The sequence below is a fragment of the Coprinopsis cinerea genome (assembly GCF_000182895.1).
Source record: "Coprinopsis cinerea okayama7#130 chromosome 7 map unlocalized cont3.7, whole genome shotgun sequence".
NCBI lineage: Eukaryota > Fungi > Basidiomycota > Agaricomycetes > Agaricales > Psathyrellaceae > Coprinopsis > Coprinopsis cinerea.
This window is the reverse complement of record NW_003307538.1, coordinates 1,401,826-1,425,289: the sequence shown is the minus strand read 5'-3', so window position 1 is coordinate 1,425,289 and position 23,464 is coordinate 1,401,826. Positions and strand designations below refer to the sequence as shown.

Genomic DNA, 23,464 nt, shown 5'->3' with positions numbered 1-23,464 from the left:
TCTGTATAGCCCATTCGCCAGATCATGGAGAGTGCCGCACATCTGAAGCTCCCCGCAGGGAGAGGCTCGTCAAAGTCTTCGACCAAGAAATCATCGACATGTATAGTTACAACAACTGCGAAGCGTAATATAGTAAAAAGACTACTAATAAAGGAACAACGGAAACAGGAACAACTACAAAGTACGAATCTAAATGAACACCTGCAAAGGGTGCCTATCATACACATTTTGACCCTCGCTCAACTCGCCCAGATCAGGATAAAATGGCACAAGGGCATCCGCAGCTCCCAAATACAGCGCGTTATAAATCCTCCAATAGACCTCGCGCACTTTGCGAGCAGGGTGGAAAAGGCCCTGCAGTGTGTAACTGAGCAACACACCAGGACCGAGTGTCACTCGCATGGCCTCGATAGCTTCCATGACAGCACCAATGACGTGAGGAGAGGTTTCGAAGCAGTTGGGCCAGACGAGGTTCAAGAGATGCGTCATGGAATCCTCGCATCCGAGTCCAGCAACACCGAGAGCCAGATGCTTGACAATGGTGCTGGCGGTTTGACGATGGACAAGGTCGCGATCGGTGAGAGCGTCTTCGAGCATGGTCACAACCGAATCCACGTAGTACGCAGACTGCGGACCGACGTATTCAAAGACGAAGGAGAGCGCCTTCAAACAGCCGGTTCGAACGTTGAGTTCAGCAGTCCGGTATTCGTTGAGAATGGCGGGAATACAGGTGAAAGCTATATGATAAAAATAGGAATCAGTGTCTAGACCCAATGATTGAAATAACTTGTACTCACGTCCGCAAGTCTCAGCCACGATGGCGATAGCGACAGTACTGCAAACACGGCTCTGACGCTCTTGCACGCGCAAATTCGTAAGAAGTACGGACAACACGTCTTGAGGGCCCAAACTCTTGGCGATATAACCGAAAGAGTTGACAGCGGCTCGTCGGATGCCCTTCTTGTGCGCCTTCAATAAATCGAGGAGTTCGAAACAGATACGCATCCATTCTCGAGCAGGAACAAATTCTGCACCTCGATCGGCGATGCGACCAATCAAGTTGATGGAAGCTTCTTGAACCTTTTCGTGTCGGTTACGCAGGATGGGGGTCATTCGGGGCACTGCGAAGCAATAAAAAGTCAGTAACGAGTAGCTTAAGGGGTAATAAGGGAAAACTCACAGAGATCCTTTACTGGAGGGTTCATCTGGGTCATACCAACGACGTTGGCGATGGCACCAAGAGCAGCGATAATACTACCGAGTGTGTCGGGGTATTCTTCACCAAGCTGTTCGAACAGGACAAGGCCGAGCTTGCTGAGGAGCTGGTCTTCACCGCATTGCTTGATGACTACGGCAAGGCGAGTAGTGAGGTCGGCAGCTTGTTGTCGGACCTTGGCGCTCTTGTTGTTGAGACGCCAAAGGATAGTCGAGACGATCTGGGTGAGGTAGGGTTTGACTCGGACACCCAAGGCATTGACGACGGTGCCAAACCCGTCCAACATGACCTGGTCTTCGGTGGTTTGCTCCTGGAAGGAGTAGATGATTCCGTCAATGAGTCGGACTTCGAGTCGCTCGTCAATGTCGGAGGCACCAAGGGTAGCGACGACTTTGGTGATGGTCTCCATAACCATCTTTCGGTAAGGTTCCGCCTCATCCTTCAACTCGTTGACGATACGCCCCACAATCTCCGAAACGCCAGCCTTCTGCGCCAGCTCGACAGTAGTTTCTACGACCTGACGGTAGTTCCTGCGGTCGAGGGCCATACGGCGGACCCAAAAGGATTTGAAAAAGTCAGGGAGAATGTCCTGCTTGATGTACTGGGGAGTGACACCCTCCGTCGCCGCGCACTGCTTCACCACCTTGAGAACAATCTTCTTCATCTCTTCGTCCGACGTTTGGAACTCTCGAATGAGGATGACGGTGACTTCCTTCGTGTAGTAAGAGGCGTATTCGGGGTCCATCAAGGGAATAATGAAGCCGATGGCCTTCAGGAAGGCAGCGAGTCCTTTGCCACGATGCAGACGGATACCAAGCCAAAGCGGCTTCAAGACGTTGTCGAAGGATTCGATACCATAGGGTGCAGCGGCCTCAGCCAAAGCAGCGAGGGCAAGGGCAGTCATGGTCCTGACTTTCTGCTGCTCGTCAGAGAGACCGTGTGCAACACAGTCAACGAGGTTGCGGAGGTGGGGAAGGATAGCACAACCCATCATGATCGCAATCTGCTGGACGATACGAATACCGGTGTGCCTTGCTTGCCACGACTTCTTCGATCGGCAGACAGCTTTCAGGAAAGGGAGGAGCGAAGGGATACCGAGTGCCGAGGCGACGACCGAGAATGCGCGCGCTGTGGTGTTGCGCACATATTCGTCGGCGTGGTCGATGTCGGGTCGCATTGTGGAGATCATATGGGCAAGACCGGCAGCCTTGGCCAGGTTGGAAATGATTTCACGGCCCTCAACGCGGGCATAGTAGTCCTCGTCGATGAGGAGAGGTTCGATGACGACGAGGATCTTGTGGACGTATGGGCGGACAAGGTCGTCGAGCTTGTAGAGTACTCGATCAATGACCTTCACCAACAAGTGGCGCTCTTGGTCCTCGAGGGTACGCTCCATCAAGAGGGGAAGAATCTTGTCGAAAAGAGGGCCGGCACCAAACTCTCGGGCCTTGTCTGTGATTTGACGGAGGGCGGTCTTTCGAACAGGAGGGGTACCGTTCTTGATTTTGAGGAGAAGTCGCATGATCTTCCTTTCTTTCATCTCGTCGACGGACAACTCAGTCTCATCCTCCTCCTTCAAGATCTTTGCGAAGTACTGGGCGTCCTCTGGTTTGAAGAAGGCAAGGTTTCCGACACCTGGGATCTCCGTCGGCAATTCAGGGGCGAGACCAGCAGCGGCTGCCAAAGCTGCAGCATCTGAACCCTCTTGGATATGGAAGCCTTCTATTTTAGTAACTGGCGTTGCCATGAGGTTTCGTGGAGCGACAAGGGGTGCATAGCCGGGAGGTGGTGTGACAATAGCATAACCAGATGTCGGGAGGAGGGCGTCGAGCTCTTCGTCGGTCAAATAACGGTTGTGTTTGTCTTCGTGCATGACACCAGGAGCGTTCATGATGATGGGCTGCATTGGCGTGTCCTGCACAGCAGGTGCCTGATCCCATCTCGACCGCTTGGGGGTCTCAGCGGGCTGCTGAACATCGGGCGGAGCAGCATCCCAGCGTGAGCGTCGCTTCTTCGGCGCAGACTCTTCTTTCTCCCCCTCCTTCTTGTTAGGGTCGGCGTTCTCGTCGTTTGGTTCGGAGACATCCCATCGTCGCTTTCGTTTCGTCCCCGCCTCCTTGTTCTGAGCAAGCTCCCGCGCAGCCTCGAGCTCGCGTTCGACAGCATCGAGTTCTGCCGCGGGTGGCGTCTTGTCGAGGTCCATCTTCATCTTCTCATCCTCCCTTTCCTTCCTCTGCTTCTCCTCAATTGCCCTCTTCACCCTCTGCTCCTCCTGCTCCAACCGGGCCAGCCGCATGGCATCCTTGTAACCGCCCTCGACTTCAGCACCATCCTCGCTGGCTTTGAAAGCATCAGCACTCTCAACGGCTACACGGTTGAAGCGCCTGTTGTGATAATCCGACTGGCGAGCCGCAATCTGGCGTTTAGATGCTGTCTCAGCAAAAGGGTCGACATTTTCCTCCTCTGCGAGTTGGGCGAATTCGTCGAGGATTTCCTTGGGAGCTGTAAATGAGTCTACCAATCTGGGTGACCCTGGGGGAGACATTATACCTGTTTTCAAAGATGAGCCAGGATAAATGTCAGGTAATTAAAAATGGTGGGTAAGGGTCTTTTTGGGGTGTTTAAAAGACTCTGGTCGTGGTGTGGTGGTCAGTGACAAGCCTTGATGACTGTTTGGCTCGCTTGACTAATACGGTTCAAGTCTTTTCCCACGGTCCTATGACTCTCATAAATAGCGCGCGGATTTTCTTCACGATTTGTTTTTTCTCTCTTGGTCGATATCGATGACAAGGACAAGTTCGTGGTAAGTCCATCTTTTTGAACTTTTCTTATGATGATTTCATTGCCGCCCCAGTCGTAACAAGCCCAAGGCTTTGACGATCGGCTGAGCAACGCCAAACTCTTTTGCACCTCTGACCTTGTTTTCTTCCTCCAAACTTGTCGTCGAATCGTACTGACTGTCCTTTCTTCAGATGACTCGATAGTCCGTACCAGTATTGGTGAGTTACTTTCTCCGCCTACGTTTGCCTTCTTGTGATGAGTACATAACCCATGCCGGAGCCTTCGGGCGTTGGGGATACCTATACAACCAAAAACTAAGAACAGCCATCTGACTCTTACCAGTATTCACTTTCTACGTTCATTGTGCTGACTCTCCATTGCCCCAGACTGCCTTTTAATGTACCTTTATCCATCGATACCTATTCACTTCGTCCTTTCAATGCACTCGCTCAATTTTCAAATTTTATCTCAATCTTTCAACGAAAGAAGTGTGAGAAAAAAAGTGCCGACCATGGAATACTTATTAATAACAGAGGGCGATATGACTCCGAGTCATAATATGAGACCCGGCCTTGACCCGACCACCACAGTGTTAACATGGCAAACACAGAAATACCTCTGTTGCTTCTGTATCTCTCGTCTCTATCTTCCCATCCAAGGGCTACTGCAAGCCAGTACGAGGAGGAAATGTACGACTGTCTATATCCCATCACAAATATCCTCGAACCCCTACACCTCGCCCACCCCTCCCACCGCATTCTCGACACCATTGCCTTCTTTTTGCCAGCCAACCCCACGGGTCCCAGCTTTGCCCTGGCGATGGGCGTTGGGCAGGATGGAGTGAAGATATACGTCGCTAGCGACGAGAAGGAGGACGAGGACACTATCGCGGTCGAGTGCAGGACGGTTATAAAGGCCATCTGGCAGGCCACACGCACCCTCCGCAGCGCACCTTCGACCTCGACACCCGACATCGACAACATAGACGCCCATGCCGATTTCATCGCCTACCTCTACGCGCGCCATCTCCCCATCCTCCAGCACAACCTCCTCACACACAAGTCCCGCTTCTACCGGGTGCACGAATTGTCCAAAGGTCGTTGGAAGTTTACGCGCGGAGCAGTGCATCATCAGTATTTGGACGCTGCGCAGACGATAGTCGAGGAGGTGGAGCGTCTGGTTGAAAAAGTGAGTAAAGTGGATGTGAATTTAAAGGAGGTATATGTGGACTTTCATCGACGGATAAGGGAGGCGTACAAGGCTTTGCCCAGCGACAGCGACATCATGCCGGAGCTGTTTGAAGTTCTAGTAATGGAGACGCAGGAACCCGCTGCCACTCCCTTCAACGTCATGAAATGGATCGACGCACTCCTTGCCCCATTCAAAAACTTCATTGACTTGGTCAAAGCCTCGGAAACCCATCGACAAATTTTACAACTCCCACATGAGGTTGTCTATGTTCCTCTCCCAGCAACCCTCCCGTCCCCTCACCTTACAATACCCCGCCCAACCGACGACCAAATCCGCGCCTTCCTCAGAAAATGTAACAACGACGCTCTCGATGCCCGACGCAAGAGCCCATACTACATCCCCCACCGCTCCCTCTTACCAGTCGAACTTGAGCAGGCGATCTTACCTAATATGTTGGAAGGGGTTCAGGTACTGGTGAGAGAGCGCGAGGGACCGACCCTAACCCACCCGCAGTCCGCCCTCCGCGTCTGTATGCCCCACCCGGAATCTACCCTCACACGCCATCTCCTCTCCCCCGAGCGTGCGGGGGTGTACCCCTACATCGGCCTGAGCAGGTTAGAGCCTAGCTGCTTTTTGTGCGGTCTTTATATGGAGCGCGTGGGGGATTATATGGAGCGCCTGCGTAAAGAGGGGATGAGGAAGAGGGAGGGAGGTAATGTCAAGTGGGAGGGTTACCAGGCTGAGCGGAAGGCCCGTGAGCGCGAGAGGTTCCGAACGCGTGGATACGACGTGACGGATATTGTGCCGTTGTTATCGCTCCCCTTCCCTCTCCCATCCCCACCCAAATGTGAGCCGGAGTCCACATCCCCCATCTCGGTGACTCGTAGTCCACCCTCCTCATCTTAGTCCTCCAATACCTCATCGCTCGTTTCGCTCAATGACTGCCTTTCCATCTCCTCCAAAGACCCATCTCCCACCTCCTCCAACGACCCTCCTCAGAACGACACATCTCCTTCCTCATCCTGCGACCTGACCCTCGCAGCACCAACCGATCCCTGGGGCGTCAATGCAATCGACTCCCACGACCTCGACGCCCACGTCTTATCCTCCACCCTTAAAACACTCCAAGAACTCGTCAGTGACACGTTCCGAACCATCCTCTTGAACGAGGAAGAGGCGCGCCAGAGCAAGTATTTGTACCGTAAAGCGCAAGAGGAACGCAATAGGCAACCGGAGGGGGAGAGGGATGCGTTTAAATATGACTGGGGTGAGTACCTTTTTTCTTTCTTTCTTCTTGGTTTCGTGTCTCGCTTCGTGCATCTTGGTATCGGTTTTCAACGTCTCGTCGGTTGCCGCCTATCACAGCTCGTCTTGATCATGATCGCTAACACCAGTCCCCCGCCCTTGTTTATTCTCATTCCAGCATGGGCGAAGGAGAACGAGCCTGAGATTTATAAAGCCCTGAAAGCGGCGGGTATGGCACCGGACTCGGACTCAGACTCGGAGGAGGAAGGGGAAGGGGAGTCTGGAGAGGAACAAGGATAGCCAGGCTGTCATGTCTCGCGGCTCCCTAGCGAGCATTTCCAGGAAATCATTTGGCCTGGTCTATTCGTTCGCGTTTTGTTGAAAACTTCCAGTATTGCCTTTTACGTTGTATGGTATAACTGATAGTAATTTCCAAGTGTACATCGCGTCCATTTGTATTGTAGCCACGTAGATCTTAACTGTAGTACTACTCTCCAAAATCTAATGTACCGCATAATCAATCCACTTTCTAAGTTGCTTGACATGAAACACACACACACGATGTTAAGCAGCGAGCCAAATCGAATACACATTGTGATTTCAACAACGTTAACATAGCGACAAACGACAGTGGATGACAAGGTCCGTAAAACAGCAAGCTTTGAAATGCTTGAAATTTAGAGTTCACAGTACAGAAAACAAAACGTTACACATATATGCCTCTGAACACCAAAATGAGGGGAAAAAAGTCTCTCTGAATGCGGGTTAAAAGTAATTGAAGGAATAAAGAAATAAACAGCCCCGGTGAGGATGATCCTGCCGCCACCGCGGAGCGAGGACACAGAATAGACGATGAATAAATGTCTCTAGAGAAAAATGCACGATAGAAATTGGGGCCCCCATTCTGGTAATAAATTCGGGTGTAGCCCAGAAGGTAGAGCGGGGAAAACAGAAGGCAAGGGTCGTAACGGGTCGTGGCAGTCGCTAATAGTACATAAATGGATCTGTTCAAGAAAAAGACATGGGACAAGATATCATGACGGGGGCATAAGTAGATGACGAAGCAAAGGAGATAGATCAGAAAAATGGGTCAGTATTGTCGCGCAAAACATGAACGGAGAAGTGTCACAAAGGGGCCACGAAAAAGAAAAGGAGATATACGCGGGATTTAGTATCACCAATGCCAGTACTTCTTCGGACTATTGGCCCAGCTATCAAAGCCAGGACTTTCATACAGCAGTTTGCCTTTGCCAAAGATACCCCCCGGGCTATCGTCAATTAACGATGGCCGGCTCAATTCTTCATCGAGCAGGACGCGGGGATCATTGGGATCCATTACCGCTCTTGACCGTGGTGTACGGAATGGAGAGAACCCAGCAGGAGTCCGGAAAAGCGACTCAAACCCACCCCCTCGCTTGGGCGTGATAGGTGGTGCGCCAGCAAGCGATGATGATCCTCCATGTGTACTCGACCGGCGAGGAGTCCGCATAGGATCATAACCCTCGTCCTGGAGAGAAGCCAACGTCTCCGTTTCAGCCGACTTGCTGAAGGACAGGAGGGGAGGTGGCTCAAGCCGCTCGGTGCGTGGGGGGTCTAGATTCGACTTGTAGTGTGCGAGACTGGCTGAAGGGCTCATGTGTAGACCCTTGTGCGAAATGGGGGTGCGGGTGGAGGACAGTTTAACGCGGCGAGGAGGGGTTGACGGTGCCCCAGAGTCGGCTGAGGGCGGTTTGGAGCCGCTTGGGGTCTTGGGCCGCCCGATCTCTTTGAAAGACAACGAAGACTCTCCACTGGCCCCTGTCTTCGACCGTAGACCCAAGGTCGGCGACGCGGGAACGGGAGGGAACATTGTGATCTGAGGAAATGCGTCAATAAGAGAAAGCGAGAATAAGAATGCATACACGAACCTTTCGTCCCAAAAGCTGGCCCTTGGAGTTCAGCGCTTTTTCCCCCTCCTCCTCCTCCTCGTCATCCGCCATTGCATCAAAATTCAGCAACTCTATGCCCGGCTGCAACAGACTAGCAGTTCTAGGGGATTCACCCCAGAACTGAACAGGCCCAAGCAATGAACTATTGAAGACGTTATCATCATCGATGGCAAGCGAAGAGGAACTTGTTTCGCGGCCATTAGCGTTATCGTCGACACCGGCGATAGCGATAGCACCATTACTCTCGGAGATCTTTCCATTCTCGGTGGATTTAGCCTCGGTGAGATCAATGTCCATATCACTCGTGGCAGGCACAGACGACGGAGGGGTAGTTGAGGAACTTCGGTTCGGCGTCAACTCGGGTACCGATAATAATGATGAAGACTCTGAAACGTCTGTCGCTTCAGATGCTGTCTTCTCAATAGGCGGTGGCGGCGTTGGCGCGCGTCCAGACCCTTTGTCGTCAGAGGTAACCGACGTTGAACGAGAAGCCAAGGCTGCGGTTGGGGGAAGTGGAGGGAAAATAACTTCAGCTGGGAGGAGTTGTGGTTGTGGCAGACAGCTTTCATAGTATGGCTGATGATGTGGGGTAGGACGAGGGAAGAACGGATGGGAAGATGTCCCCGCCACCATAAAAGACGGTTGAGGGTTCAGAAGAGGGACCTGCGAGAGAGTCCCAGAAGCAGACGCGTCGGGAGCGGAGAAAGAGCTGTTCGAAACCTTGTGTGAAGTGTCCTTCCTCGACCTTTTGGGCTTCCTAGTCTCGGCGCTCGCGTCTTCTTCGACATCCGAGCGCTTCCGGGATTTGTTCTTCTTGTCTTTCTCCGCTTGTTGCTTAACCATATCCTTGCATAAATGCTTCTTGAATCCACCACCCTTGAAGCACTCTATATCTTCGTCATAGATTGCCCATAGCGTCCTGCCGACAGAACGATCCCGCGGAACCTTGCGGAAGACAGCCGTGGTGCTGAGAACGTGCCGGATACTATTCATCCACGTAGTCTCACCGCGCTTGTAATGCGGATAGACAATCGTAATATAGTCGTAAATTTCCTGCAGGGTAAGACGGTGGTCGGGAGAAGCAAGGATAGCTTGTCCAACGAGAGCAGCGTACGAGAGGTCGGGCTTCTTGGACGAATAAGGGCCAGGAGGAAGTTTAAAGGGCAGCTTATCGTACTGCTCCTTGGCAGGGGAAGAGCCCATGGGTCCGGGCGACGAGACTAGGTTGACTATTTGAGGAGCCGGTGAAGAGGGCGGCGGTGAGGAAGATGCATGCATGGGTGAGGACGCGGGGAGAGGCGTGGAAGATTTCGCTGGGGGTTTCGCGGTGGAATGGGAGGTGAGAATTCGGTTGGACTGGGGTGTCACGGGGAGGGCAGAGGTTGACGCGTGGGGGATAGGATAGTGACCTGGTATATACTGTCCATATGCTGCGAAAGGAGGAAAAGGGTAGTATGCTGGAATGGGGTGGCTCGGGACGGGCGGTTGGGAGGGCAGTTTTGTCGGTGTTGGTGTCTCAGCTTTACAAGACGTATCCTGGCGCAGTGTAAGGACACAAAATAAGCAACGAGCACTGGATTCTTACCTTGCGAGGGCGAGGATTTGACATGTGGATAGTGTGTTCGCGGTAATATTTACTTTTATGTGGAGTGACTGGGGGAGGATCGAGGACCTGGGGGGATGAGAATTTAAGAGACAGGCGGCAAGCGCGTCAAACACGTCAACTGACCTCTGAAGACGTCGTTGCAGACGCAGACTCGCTCCCCGCCGCCGATTGAGGACGATCGTCGCGTGATTGCATGAACGAATCCAAGCTCACTGCCGACTGTGACGTACTACTGGGCGATGGTGATGGCGGCGGCACCAGCGACTTGCCCGCAACAGCCCGCTCCTTATCCTTCCTACTCCTGCGTTCCTTCCTCGTTTGCCGTTGTCGCTCGATGATAATTTCCATGTTGTCCATGGGCCGACTTGGAAGTCCCCCCTCTGATTGTTCCGACTTGATGGGTGTACTGGGCGGTGACCCTTCGCGGCGAGAGTGCGAGCTCGCACGCGAAATAGAGCGCGATAGCGAGAAGGACGAGCTTGCCGAGCGCGTTCCCGAGCGCAGGTCAGAACTGGACCTCGACCTATAACCCGAGGTGAGCTCAGGAACGCGTGAGGGCATCGAGTCGTTTGCTGTGAGAAATTGTCGCATTTCATTGCTGCGCTTGTTGAGGTCCTCGCGGGTCATGCCCAACGAGTGCAGCAGCTGAGATATTGGCGAGACGTTGAGGTCTGTCATCTGGGCGTCGTGGTCGTCGCTGTTGGGAACAGAACTGGCGGCGGTGAAGAATGGGCTTGCACGGCGGTCTTGTGTCTGAGAATAGAATGCTTCCGAATTGGGTAATGAGTGTAAAAGAAGGGAGCGCTTGTAGAGGCGGCAAGCTCAGGGCCTGAGGAGTTCGCGGTTTGTTTCAGAGAGCCAGGTTCTCGAGTTCGAGCAGCCAACAGCGATGGACGCAATGCCAAAAAGAATTTCGAAAGTGCCAAGTCCGAAATACTCACGCAGCCGCATGTCATTGTCCTCTGCTTGCCAACTCCGCTCCCATCAATATCTACCATATGTGCCACTCACTCATTACACTTGCCCTCCAGACAATTCAAATCACATCCCTTATCATTGTACACTTAAAAACTAGGCTATATCCGTACCTCCCCACCACCTCACGGAGCAAATTCTATCGATACCAACCGCCCCCTGTCAGTCCTGTGGACACGTCCTCTTACTAAATCAGAAAGACTCACCTTCTTCATCAAGGAGCGTTCCCTCGTCTATACACGCCTCGATGTAGTCTGATAAAACCAAGTGCCTCCGGCGCGGCCTTTAGAAGTCCAAAGTCAGTTCCCATGAATGCAGTTAAAAATAAAGAGCCTCACTTTGATGTGCGTTTCATGAGCTCAACCCGGCGACTATCATCTCGTTTATCAAGCACAACGTGTGTTAGCTTTGGCTCGTCCAAATCAACAATCTTGCCCCCGTTATCTTTAATGAGTTTTTCGACTTCTTCAAAGCTGGAGGGAGTAAACATACGGCAGGTTAATCACCGAAATACAATACTTGCCTTTTGGTAATCGCCGCTTCATACTTGGGACGAGTCGCCATGCCATGTCTTTGTGCATTCGCAGGCGAGTCAAGGTAGAAACACCTACGTCAACGACACCAAACTGAGATGTTAACAATCACTTTTCCGTAAGAATTCACCTACAAGTGTTTGAAGATGACATCCGGATCGTAATCCATAGCCTCTTCACTCTCCCCCATCTTAACATCTCCGTCGACGTCAGGCTGGAAAGGCATATGAGATCAATCAAAGCGCAGAGCAAGAGACCGTGGGTCACCGTTGTCTCTCTGTGCCTTGATGCTGTTGCTAGAGCTCCAGCTCCCTCATCTTCTGTTTCCCCCTTCACTTGGAACCAATCGTCCAAGTCAGGTTCTTCCTCGTCAGCGACGTCAGCATTGTCGGAATCGTCCTCCGTTACAGAATCTTCTTCGTCATGAGCGGGCAACGCTGGTGATTTCCGGTCATCAACCTTTAACCATTCGTGCAGTTCCCCATCCTGTTCCTCCTTGATTTCCGGAGCCTGCTCTTCGTCTTCGTCTTCCGTCTCAGACCCGGGCTCGACAGTCCCAGATTTAACGTCCCTTTCTTGCTCGTCTGCACTGGGTACCGCCCCCTCTTCCTCGCCGTCATCTTCATTATATTCATCTGCATATTTCCGTTCTTCGGTGGCGTGGAAGAAGTACCTGAGCGGAGGGTAAGTAAACGTAGCATGGGCGCTGATTTGCACAGGTTTGCTTACTTCTTTTTGAAGGGTGCTGGCTCTCCTAGGGTCACAGAATCTGTGATCCACGATGGCTTGATAACATCGTGGATCCCTTTATCAATCACCAACTTCAGGTCATATGCTACAGGACGTAAACCGCCAGTCAGAGGCAATGGTGAGCTTCCGTCCCTTCGTGCACTTCTAGGTCGACTCACGAGTTATTGAGCCTCCATAAATGACAATCGCCTCGGAATTCTTATTGACTATCTGAGAGCAGGTTCCACCATTTGCATGAATCCTAAAAAATACAAGTAAACGCGGGGTCAGTGAGCACGTCAAACAGTCTTTGTTCCTCCACCCATGTTGCTAATGAAACCTTACGTTTTCATGAGCTCCTTCTTGTCTGCTTCTCCTGTTCGTGACTTGGGATCTGAGAAGACGACTATGTGGAATGATACATGATCATGTTTAGCATCCCGCCTAAAGAATACAATCCGGACGCACCAAACTTCATGCCGTTGAATATATCAGTTTTGACAGCGACTTTCTTCAGGTTGGGCCCAGAGTATTCGGGCAACAGTGCGACCTGATATCTCAGTTAGAGAAGGGCCCCATCTAAAATGTAGAGAGTGCAGACCTTCTTTACTGTTGTCTTCCGTTTCTTTGTAGTTATCCTACATCAAAGATGAGTCATTAGTACAGTGTGCAAGGTCACAACAGACTGACCCAGCGTCATCTTCCATCTTCCGCTTTCGCTCTGACTTCAAGCTCTCGAAGACCTCTGTAAGAGGAGTTCCGTCAATACCTGATCCCTGCCAATACGGGATACTTGCCGGTCGCTGTCATGCAATCCGCGATAGATAAATCATCCCGGATAGCCAATGCACGGGGGAACCTCATAGTAAATCCCATGTGGTATTGGTCTGGAGAAGTTCAGCCTCAATGAGAGCTGGAGAACGGAGGTACGAATGAATACCTGAAGGGGTAATTTCCGCTGCCTTGACTTTCAGAATGAAGGAACTGCGTACACAGTAAAGAGAACCACCATTAGCATCAGAGTGTATCCGATAAATTAAGCCTACGGACTCTTCTGGTTCCAGATAAACGTCACCCTTGTCCTCCTGACCTTTCTTCGCAGTCTGCAAAAACTCGGGAGGATTCTTAGGGTCCCAGACCTTCCACGGTTTGCTCCTCACCCAGACGTAGTCGGCAAACGACAGTCCCGTGCCGATACGTACAAAACTGCTATATCTATCGAATACGTTAGTGGCTATATGTCAGGAAGCAATAAGTGAATGTACTTGGGCTCATCGTCCGAGTCTGGACGACGGTCGTCCATGACGGCACAAATCAAAGTTGACACGCCACCACCCCTCTTCCCACTGCCGTAGTTTCCGGCTAAGAAACACGCTCAGTTAGCTGCCATACCTGGACAAAAGTATCGCATACCAACGACGAGTACATCTACCGTTTCACCCATATTATCCTGGCATTGGTACGTCAATAGATGCATCTGATTCAGGAGACCAACTTAGTACTTACCATATACTCCGGCTTGACCTTGATCCAATCGGTGTTTCTCCCATTCAAGATATATTTTGCCTTGGGATGCTTGATGACGAGGCCTTCTCCTCTATTCTCCATGACTTGCTCCATTCGCTTCCGGATGTCATTTGCGGTTTCGCCTTGGTACTCCTCAACAAATTCAATCCGGCCAGGGATTGGTTTGATGCAGTGTCGCAGGTTGTTCTTACGAAATTTCACCGTCTTGTCGAGAAGGGACATTCCGTTCAGATATAGCAAGTCGAATACTTTGACTGAGTCCATGGGGTGAGTAGTGGAGGCAACGACGAGGCAACTAATATCTTACAGCAGGGTCGGGGGTTGTTCTCTTTCTTGGACCTGTCTAAGTAGGTTGAGGGGGATATGATGGCGGTTCACGAGAAATTACCTACCAAGTGCGGCGGTCTTCAATGTTCCGAATGGAAGGTTTCTTTCAGAGACGGGGTCCCAGACAAGCATCTCTCCATCAAGGATGATACTGAAAAAGATTGAGCGCAAGGGCGTAATAGGTCAAGAGAGAACTTACTCATCAATTCTTGAGTCGAAAGCAGAGTCGATAAAAGGTGTTAAACTTCCAGCACCGATGTGCTTTCCATAAAGATAAGTATAGTCTTTGCCTTTCCTATAGATCCTCATCACCGACTTGATGCGGCTAAAAAGGTATGTCTATCCGTACCGTGAGCAGTAGAAGTATTCATTGCCTCGCTTATGGAGCTGCATTCGTTCACCATCGAGCTTCTCCTCAATGATAAATTTGGATCCACCCATCGCTTTGACTGTCTCTTCTATCTTTCTAGTCGGCCGTTTGCACAACATAGGAGCGAATGCATGAAAGATTTGGATTTCTTTGTCCTGTAATGACAAGTGAGGAAATTAAGTGGTATGTATTGCGGCGGATGGCCATACCTTCGCATTAAGCCGGCGCGAAGGATCCCAAAGTTCCCATGCGACTTTCTTCAGGTCCGAGCAGGTGTTGTAAAGATCTTGTGCATCGGGATGGAAGACTGCAAACACTGTGGTCTCCTTGACGGAGATGTTCATATCTGTTGCACTGTCAGTGGTTTGGCACGTGAAGTCTATGTGCCCCTACCCTTCAGAATAATACGGATGATCCACCGTTGCTCATCCGCCGTCGAATTGTTGTATATCCTCCTCAGAATCTTCGACTGCACATCCCTGTTCAACGGGTGTCAATCCTCCCAGCCCCATGATAAGTGACAGCTACTCTTACGATTTGCCCATGTTCTTAGCTATATCGTCCAAGATCTCATTAAGTTCGTCGATAGTCAAAGTCCCTTCGATCACAGACGACCGCTTGGAGACGACCTCGCACAGTACCTGGGGGAAATCACCCGATGATTTCTAGTAGAGAGTGCCACTCCGTCAGAGGCTACATGCTGTTCAACAAGGCAAAGAGACGAACGTCGCGTTCAGTTGGCTTTTTCCAGTTCAGGAGGCGGATCGCATCTGGGTCGCGCATTCCAAGAGGGATGAGTTTGATGTAGGTCTTCGCCAAGTTCTTCTCCTTCAACCCATACACAGCGCGGTCTCTGTCTTTCTAAACGGCGATCGTTGTTCCACTAACGAGTAGCAAGAATGCCGTCGTTGAGACTTACTTGTGGTAGTAACAGCCGAAGAACTGGGTAAAGGTCAAAGCCCTTCTCCCTTCGCCAGTGCTACAGGTCCCTTGTCCAGCTTGTTCAATATAACGGTGCAAGGGGTGATCGCTTACTCTAAACCATGCATCCAGAAGTTTTCTTCGTCTTTCTTGTTTCCGTTCCGTGGCAAGTTTCTCAAAGAGTTTGACCAGGACGCTAAATGGTGCAGTCCCTACGTTCTGTGGAGGTTGTGGATATGAGGGTGTTTCCATTTCCGGTTCAGCTTGGGTTCGTTGAGGGGAACCAGGTGCTGACGACGGTGCTGGCGTTGGCTGCATCATGCGGCGAGTTGCTTTAGTTCAATTGGGAGATTTCAGCAGAAGTGCATTGAAGGTGGTAGCTTGAGTCCAAGGGTCAAGTTGTTGACCGTTCTCGAAGACGGGAACGAGCTGTCACACCAGCTCGTGACTCGAACGTCACGCGTCACAGATACCGACGCGCAACCGACGCGAGGCGTGTTCCGGCTGTGCTACCATCCTTGGCTTGGCTACTATTTACCCCGATCGAAGCGGAAAGGATAAGAGGACAGGTAATTACATATATGTGCGAGTACAATAGAAAGGCCGGGTTATTCCAAGGGTATTCGACCGTCTACTTCTTTGATTTGGCACCAAAGAAGCCCGCAATCGACTGCTGCTTTCCCTTGACATTTGCACTTTTCGCCTTAGCCGGAACTTTCGTAGGTTTAGCTTTGGTCGGTGCCTTGGCGGGCGTGGAGTCTGCTTTTGTACCACCAGACACACTGTCTGCCCTTGATGGCGCTCGAGAAGGTCCGCTAGCTTCCGAGTCTTCAGTAGTAACAGCAGAGAATTTGGCTCCTGCTTTAGGTTTAGACTTGGCCTTTGACTTGGGCTCCTGCAGCTCCTCTTCCTCGTCCACCGATTCCCAGTCGGAATATTCTTCTCGGACTGAAAAAATAGATGTGAGGGTTGGAAAAAAGAACAATGTAACACTACATACCCATGTACCCCTTTGCGTCGGTTACCGTCCTTGTCTTGACGACCCGCTTCTTCTTCAAGCCATTCTTGCCAACCGGGATAACCTTCTTCTCTCTCTTCTTCTTTGGCTTGGGCTTAATCTCTTCAGCATCTTCCATCTCGACATCTTCTTCCGGTTGGAACTCTTCCTTCGTCCCCTCCTCCTCGCCCCCGACCTGCTGTTCAGAGTCACTATCCTCTTCACGCTTCCGCTTAGGAGACTTGGGTTTGCGTTCAACTCGCTCGACAGCATCTAAGTGTTGATATCCAGTTAATTCGAGTTCCACCTTTGAGGCGCACTACAGCTCACCGTCGTCAATTTCCATCAATTCCTTGGCCTCCCTCTCTTCCGCCAATCTTGCCTTCTCTGCAGCTTCGGCCTTTCGCTTCGATGCCGCCTTGCTCTTTGCCTTGGCTTTCACGTCCCCGTCGCTTTCCTCTTCATCCGACAAGACAATGCCTTTCTTTACCTTCGCGTTCGCGTTCTTGGTTTGCGAGGGCGGCCGAGATACCGAAGCTGAGCGAGACGGAGCGACTGAGTCGGAGTCGGAGCCATCGTTTGGGGCAACAGATTTACGCTTAATTCCTCTCTGAAATAAAAGTCGTCAATCGACCAGAAAATATGACAGACGTAAATAAACTCGCACCTTGGCAGGAGCCTCGAGAGCCTTTGTTTCCTCTCTGGGTTCCTCCTTCACAGAGATTGTGGGTGGGTTGGCCTTCTTCGCCGTCTTGCCACCAAAGAATCCAGCCTTCTTCGCCTCGACTGCTGTCTTCTTCACAGCTTCCTCCTCCTCCTTTTTGACCTGCGCAGCTTTCTCTTTGGTTTGAAAGTTGAGCTTCCCTGTTTGCTTTGGCTTTGCGGGTACTGCTGGCTTCTCTTGAGGGGTTTGGACAGTAGGGGGAACAGGTTTCTTGACCTCAGGTTCAGGAGGTGGCGGAGGTGGCTTCACCGGAAGGCGAGCTCTAGACGGGCCAGCGGCAGGCGCCTTGCCTTTCCCTTTCTTTTTGTCATTGTTTCGCTGCTCTTGTGTTTTATGGACCTAAGGGATGAAATCTAGCCGGAATTTGCAAGGTTATGGGCGACGAGCTTACAATAACTTTAGGGGTAAGGATCCTTCCGACTGTTTTCGCGAATTCTTCCCCTTTGGACACGTCTGTGTTTCGTATAGATTCATTACTGGTGCACAGCAGGTCTGCGTCCTGACAGACAATGGACATCAATGAACTGAGGCGCACGGTTTGTCCAACACTCACAATGATTGGAGACGGCGAAAGGCTATAGACGTCGACGGATTGAAGCCGACGGTACTTCGCCTTTGTATCTGGAAAAGTCGTTGGGCGAAGCGAAGCCAACCGTGCAGACACGAACGCACCTTCCAAATCCTTCTCGTTTACTATCGTAACTTTAATAACAGGGATGTCTTCGTAGTCCTCGTCGTCCTCGAACTCGCCGTCTTCGTCATCATCTTCGCCGGCATTGCTTTGCGTGGGCATAAACCCGTCGTCAATGTCCATGCTCATATCGGTATCCATGCTTTGTTGCGTATGTTTTTTTGCGCGATTTGCGCTCCGCCTTGCCACTGCCGCTGGAGCATTACTGGGTTCTCCGCTAAGCATGTATGTCGCGTAGCAGACTTGGGCGTCTTCCGGCGCCTTAGTATGATATAGTTCTAGCTCTCTGGCGAGGGCCTCGTCAGATACATAGAATTTAAATGTAGACGTCAGAGGGTGACGCGTACTTCTTCGCGGCATTGACATGAATCCCAAATTCACGGCTTAGTGAACGATATGTGACCTGTCTGCCCGTTAGTCCAGGGTTCATTGCTGGACGATGCTGAGAGGTAACAACTTACGACTTGCTTATTGATGAATATCTGCTTGATGAGATAGTCTTTGATAGTTTTGGTCGACATTGTGTACGAGGACCGAGGGTGTGGTCACTGGGAATGAGAATCGTCTGGTCGCGGTCGGAGACAGCGACGGCGAAATGATTCACAAAGCGTGACAACGAGCACACGTTACTCCCATCACGCGTTTGGGCGTAACGCGCCGCGTGTGACGCATAGATAGGGGCGAACGTCGTCCACCTGGTAGACTGTACTCCGTTAATCCTGTTTACTTACTCTATGGATTGGCCTGATATTGTCCAGCGGAATATAACAACTTTGTCAATCCACGAAGGCTCAGAACTTTACCAATTCCCCAATTCAACCTGCTGCTCTTGCTGAATTTGTACACACTGCACGTGCCCGGATAGCTCCCCCATACCTAAAGATGAGAGAAATCACAGAACCTGCGCCTCGTGCTTGCATCGGGTTCGAAACATCTTCACCTTTCACCCTGTACTAGAGCCGGGGAACTCATACTACACCGCATGCTCATTTAGTGGGTGAAGAAACATCTTCTCGCTACCAGTATTACTTGCTATTTACTCCTCAGAAAACGGAAACCCACCGTTTTCAACATTCGAACCCGCTTTGCTTTACAATCGTCGGAGCTTCAGCTCTCCTCCCCAGCAAGTCCCTTGGAACGCGAAGGTACTCACCTCCAACTGTAAATTAGGTCTTACCTTTCCGTATTCAAGAGATAAAATGAGCCACGCTGTCTCGGTTTCGGCAGAAGTTGAGTTGTTTTAAAGCTTAAAGGTTGGGAACACCGTTCCGGTAGAATAGGGGCATTTGATGATAGCGGCCCGGTAACTCCGATCTTTCTGTGAATTCGCTGGAAGCGCTGGTTCGGCGTTTTGCTCTCGCCCACTCAATCGTCTCTCTTTCCTCCTCAACTTCTGTTATCTTCCACCTCTAGTGCTCAGTGAATGGTAGTCTGGTGTCGGTGGCTGAATTATTGTCGCAGCCAGAACTTGTACCGTTCGTCCAGCTTATCGCTGTCGTCAAATTCGGTCCTGAGTTCACCACTTGCTCGACAGACTCTTAATCTCTCGTCAACAAAATCTAGACCTTGGACCGTCTCTTCTTGGTACACTTCAGGGACAGCCATGACAGAGAAAAGAGTCGCAGAGAATGTGGAGGCGGGCGTCGAAGACGCACCACAGGCTAAACGATTGCGGACGGACGAAGCGATGGATGAGGACCGCAACGCAACCGCCGCGACCACTACACAAGCTTCGACGGAAACGGCTACAGTGATAACTGAGGATTCCTTAAATGACATGGACGAAGGAACAGAAAGCGACGCTGGGTCCCAGGTTGGCAGCACCGAGAAGAGGAAAAAGAAGTTTGACACTCGACGTCGCCGAAAAGACAAGAGCAACACTGACGGCAAGCCCAAACCCGCACGGAATAGACGACGTGCAACCAAAGAGGAGGAGGAAGCGAATAGGGAAAAAAGGCGACTTGAAGAAGAGCAAGGACTCAGACAGCCTCGTCTGCCAAAACGTCAGTCGGCGCTGCTTATTGGTTTCTGCGGGTCGGGATACAGTGGAATGCAAATGTCAGTGATTCTGCCAGTGTTGCATTCTATTCATGGATGCGGCAACTGATCACAGACATCGCGTTTAGCCAGCCGATGGATAGCGTGAAGACCATTGAAGGTGTCTTATTCCAAGCCCTAGTCAAAGTAGGCGCGGTGTCGCAAGACAATGCAGATGACCCTGTCAAGGTGTGCCATCTCCGTTAATCATTCGGGAGTGATCTAATAATCTCCAGGTCGCATTAGCTAGAGCTGCCCGTACAGATGCGGGCGTCCATGCAGCGGGTAATGTGGTTTCCATGAAGATGATTTCAACAATCCCAGGTGTACCAGATCTTGTCGCCGCAGTCAACGAACAACTGCCCCCTGAAATCAGGTTCTGGGGTTTCGTGAGTATCATTACAACGATTACTGCAATCTCGGGCTCTGAAGCACATTGTAGGTTCGCACCCAAAACTCGTTTAACGCGCGATTGTGTGTATTCCACTTTCTTACTGGCAACTGCCCTACAGATCTGACATTTAGCCCTGAAAAGAGTATGCGACAGCCGGAAATATACCTACTTCTTCCCCAGCTACCTATTGATCCCTCCCAAACCCGGATCCGGCCTCGACGAACGGCTGAAAGCCTTCAACGAATCTCTAGGTGACACCGTGCCACGGCCAATCCATCCATTCTGGGCGGATGCCCCCGGAAACTCGACAAAGGAGGAAGATCTTATTCGCAAACGGCGATGGAGGGTGGATTCTGGACCCATTGAGCGGTTACGGGAAACCGCGAGGCGATACGAAGGCACCCATAACTTCCATAACTTCACTGTTGGACGGGATTTCAAGGATCGCAGTAATTTTCGATTCATGAAGTCCATCACGGTAAGCCGTGGTCTTCTCATTGAAGAAGGCCTGGCTCATGGGATATCAGATCGAGGACCCTGTCGTCTACGGCGAGACGGAGTGGATTAGCGTTCTTTTCCATGGGCAGAGCTTTATGCTCCACCAGGTGCGCCGTTATGAGCATATTTTTCGTTCCCTCGAACTAATTTGTCTTCTTTAGATTGTATGTGATTCTTTGACAGGAATTGATGATGGCTAATGAACCTACAGAGAAAAATGATGTCGGGCCTCGTATTGTCATGTCGAACAGGTGCTCCTCCTGAAGTCATCGACCAGGTATGGAGGCCGAGGAAGAAGTCATTCAGACGTGAGCTAACCATATTGCCCACAGCTATACAACGAAGAACAAGTCTTCGTTCCTAAGATGCCTTCTCTCGGTTTGTTATTGGAGGAGCCCCTCTTCACATCCTACAACAGTAGGGTGGCCAAAATCAACACCAATCTCAAGCCCGAGGACGCCGACTACCGCCCACCAATTGACTTTGATCTGCATCGCGAAAAGATGGCGGAATTCAAGGAGAAGTTCATTTACAAGAACATGCGAGAAATAGAGGACCGCGATGGATTGTAAGTGACAACAACACACAATACATCCATGTAGTGACATTGAAAACATCGTCTAGATTCGACGCGTGGATCCGCTCCGTCGACTGCTACTCCGGAGACGACCTCCTCTACCTCAACTCTCAAGGAACAGTCCCAGACGCCTGCGTCATCAAGAAAGGAGTCAGGCGAACCAATCCTTTCAGAGAGAAGCGGGTATTCGACACGACGTCATTCCCTACGGCAGACAGGGTGAAAAAGCAACTTGAGGAGAGCGACGGAGAAGAGGTGGAAGAGGAGATCATTGACAAGAAGATGCTTGCGGAGACCGAGGGTTGACAGTAGTGTAATAGTTTCTTTTGCCTTGAATAGAACTGTTCCGTGGATGTGGATATAGACATCGCTCGTGAATCTTGTTCGGCTACGTCTGGAACTTGCGCATTGTCTGGATTTCATCCACGAGAGCTTGTAAGCGGTCGTCGTCGATCTTCACAAGACTGTATCCTCGTCAACGAGCCATCCCAGTATCAGTGACCACAATTCCAAAAACGCACCTTGGAATGATACTCTTGGCTTCCTCAGCAGAAGCAGGGCACAAGTTGGCAATCTGTGCAGTCTCAAACTGCGTAAGGGCGGGCTCCCTTCTCAAAGTCCTAGATGACAAGTTGTATTATCGATTCGTCTTCCAATGATCGACTTGACCCACTCTCGTACGGCACTCGCCGAGTCCGTAGTATTGAACTTGGCGAACGTCTTCACATAGTCCAGAGTCTTGTTATAGACACTGTATGTATTCCATAAGCTCTTCAGCACAGACCGCATGGAAGAAATAAAAGGCATACGCAGTATCCGGTGCATCCTTCTCTCTGTTCTCCAACAAATACTTGACTTCGGAAATCAGCAAGCAACCGGCATTGTTAAACTCTATTTAATTTCGCGTCCATTTAAGATCCCTCGATTCCAAGTAGAGGTAGCAACGCACCTGGACCAAGTTTGAGGGTTGCAGCGTCCTCTTCGTCAACAGTGGCCCTCTGTCGCAGTCGAGTGGTCATGGCTCAGGTTCAAAAGCGTGATGTGCGAGGACAAGCGCTTGCTCTTGGCAAGAGTCTCCCAAAACAAACACAAATAATTGACCCCTATATTGACCGTCCGCCTTTCCATCCTTCCTCATGAAAAGCGACCAAAAGGGAGTCAAAGGGAAGGCCTATTTCCAGCTCAGCCAAACGGAGCATACCTTGCAATTCAACATGGATCAATCCAGAAAGGGCACATATTTTTACTTTAATTGTTCGTTGCAGGTCAAACACCAGATAACGCTAAAATACCTTGAAACCGCAAAACAGTAACCAAGGGAAAGGAGGGAAACTGACAACTAATAATATCACACAAGGAGACAGGCTCGAAGGGTAACAAAGAAAACATACTAAGTTATGACAAATGTTACGTTTAATAAGACAACACGGCAGGCCACAGCACAAGGCTTCAAAGTTTCTGCCCAAGATACATTTTGCTAGAACAACAGTGCTTAGTACCTTTAATAAAAGATGTGTAGGAAAGCGAGGGGAGGGCGCCGGGAACAGGGACACTCAAACGAGGAAAAAAACAAATACTCTAAGTAGTAAGTAGGGTAGATGACTTGTGATACAACAGCACCTTCGATGCCTTTTCGTCATATTCTCCTTCCTTCTCTCACACCGTATTTAAGCAACCATTCCCGTCGCAGTAGTGGTCGGAGGAGCACCACCACAGGCCGCCGCCGCTGCCGCTGCCTGGGCATCCGCTCTACTTTCGATAGCCGCAATCTTTTCTTCGATCGACATGACTTGCATTTGGGTGATCATGGCCGTCGTCATGTTGTTGCCGCTGCCGGTATATTCGCCGTGGGAGGTGGCATCTTTGCCTCTAATGTTGCTGTTATTGTCGGGACGTCGACCGGTCGGGTTGTTGGAATCCCCGACCTTGGAGTGATCAGCATCTCTCGCGACGAGAAACTGTGGATGCATACCTTGAGCGACAGATGGCTAGAGTTCCTTTCTCCATCCACACCGTTATTTGAACCTGGAGCCGCCAGGACAGAACGATTGGAAGTATTGCCCCAGGCACCGCTAGGTATCGGGTGCCTCTTCTCAGCCAAGGAGCCAGAGGATGTCAACGGAGGGAAGTCGGTAGACTGAAGTGAAACAGGTGGGGTCTTCCCACTTCCATTGACGCTGCGTGTAGGTGACATGGG

General features: G+C 50.9%; 8 protein-coding genes across 8 annotated transcripts; 2 read left to right on the top strand and 6 right to left on the bottom strand.

Annotated features, from left to right (window-relative positions):
* Positions 1-189: 189 nt before the first annotated feature.
* Positions 190-3,761, bottom strand: CC1G_00913 (small nuclear ribonucleoprotein; the record flags this gene model as incomplete). The annotated part of the gene is made up of 3 exons (XM_001831314.1): positions 190-737; positions 798-1,121; positions 1,181-3,761. The coding sequence occupies 3 exons, from the start codon at positions 3,759-3,761 to the stop codon at positions 190-192; spliced, it is 3,453 nt and encodes a 1,150-aa protein (XP_001831366.1).
* Positions 3,762-4,684: 923 nt separating this feature from the next.
* CC1G_00912 (hypothetical protein) lies at positions 4,685-6,733 on the top strand (the record flags this gene model as incomplete). The annotated part of the gene is made up of 3 exons (XM_001831313.2): positions 4,685-6,064; positions 6,095-6,455; positions 6,612-6,733. The coding sequence occupies 3 exons, from the start codon at positions 4,685-4,687 to the stop codon at positions 6,731-6,733; spliced, it is 1,863 nt and encodes a 620-aa protein (XP_001831365.2).
* Positions 6,734-7,607: 874 nt separating this feature from the next.
* CC1G_14832 (forkhead box protein I1) lies at positions 7,608-10,645 on the bottom strand (the record flags this gene model as incomplete). The annotated part of the gene is made up of 4 exons (XM_002910807.1): positions 7,608-8,288; positions 8,341-9,897; positions 9,947-10,033; positions 10,091-10,645. The coding sequence occupies 4 exons, from the start codon at positions 10,643-10,645 to the stop codon at positions 7,608-7,610; spliced, it is 2,880 nt and encodes a 959-aa protein (XP_002910853.1).
* Positions 10,646-11,276: 631 nt separating this feature from the next.
* CC1G_14831 (DNA ligase IV) lies at positions 11,277-15,667 on the bottom strand (the record flags this gene model as incomplete). Its single annotated transcript, XM_002910806.1, has 23 exons — positions 11,277-11,415; positions 11,610-11,689; positions 11,743-12,148; positions 12,205-12,310; positions 12,384-12,466; positions 12,550-12,610; positions 12,673-12,754; positions 12,806-12,842; positions 12,974-13,091; positions 13,145-13,413; positions 13,470-13,566; positions 13,618-13,654; positions 13,711-13,985; positions 14,039-14,070; positions 14,120-14,209; positions 14,258-14,353; positions 14,408-14,583; positions 14,638-14,774; positions 14,822-14,907; positions 14,963-15,069; positions 15,155-15,289; positions 15,348-15,407; positions 15,464-15,667. The coding sequence occupies 23 exons, from the start codon at positions 15,665-15,667 to the stop codon at positions 11,277-11,279; spliced, it is 2,913 nt and encodes a 970-aa protein (XP_002910852.1).
* Positions 15,668-15,980: 313 nt separating this feature from the next.
* Positions 15,981-18,282, bottom strand: CC1G_00910 (hypothetical protein; the record flags this gene model as incomplete). The annotated part of the gene is made up of 9 exons (XM_001831311.1): positions 15,981-16,297; positions 16,350-16,619; positions 16,677-16,956; positions 17,014-17,409; positions 17,462-17,569; positions 17,624-17,691; positions 17,743-18,047; positions 18,109-18,164; positions 18,223-18,282. 9 exons carry the CDS (start codon positions 18,280-18,282, stop codon positions 15,981-15,983), a joined length of 1,860 nt encoding a protein of 619 aa, XP_001831363.1.
* Positions 18,283-19,364: 1,082 nt separating this feature from the next.
* On the top strand, positions 19,365-21,573 carry CC1G_00909 (pseudouridylate synthase; the record flags this gene model as incomplete). Its single annotated transcript, XM_001831310.1, has 10 exons — positions 19,365-19,819; positions 19,888-19,987; positions 20,035-20,187; positions 20,241-20,272; positions 20,346-20,670; positions 20,720-20,797; positions 20,852-20,854; positions 20,902-20,967; positions 21,023-21,258; positions 21,315-21,573. 10 exons carry the CDS (start codon positions 19,365-19,367, stop codon positions 21,571-21,573), a joined length of 1,707 nt encoding a protein of 568 aa, XP_001831362.1.
* Positions 21,574-21,655: 82 nt separating this feature from the next.
* Positions 21,656-22,286, bottom strand: CC1G_00908 (hypothetical protein; the record flags this gene model as incomplete). Its single annotated transcript, XM_001831309.1, has 5 exons — positions 21,656-21,731; positions 21,789-21,887; positions 21,941-22,018; positions 22,077-22,158; positions 22,217-22,286. The coding sequence occupies 5 exons, from the start codon at positions 22,284-22,286 to the stop codon at positions 21,656-21,658; spliced, it is 405 nt and encodes a 134-aa protein (XP_001831361.1).
* Positions 22,287-22,934: 648 nt separating this feature from the next.
* CC1G_00907 (hypothetical protein) lies at positions 22,935-23,461 on the bottom strand (the record flags this gene model as incomplete). Its single annotated transcript, XM_001831308.2, has 2 exons — positions 22,935-23,192; positions 23,240-23,461. 2 exons carry the CDS (start codon positions 23,459-23,461, stop codon positions 22,935-22,937), a joined length of 480 nt encoding a protein of 159 aa, XP_001831360.2.
* Between the last annotated feature and the right edge of the window lie 3 nt (positions 23,462-23,464).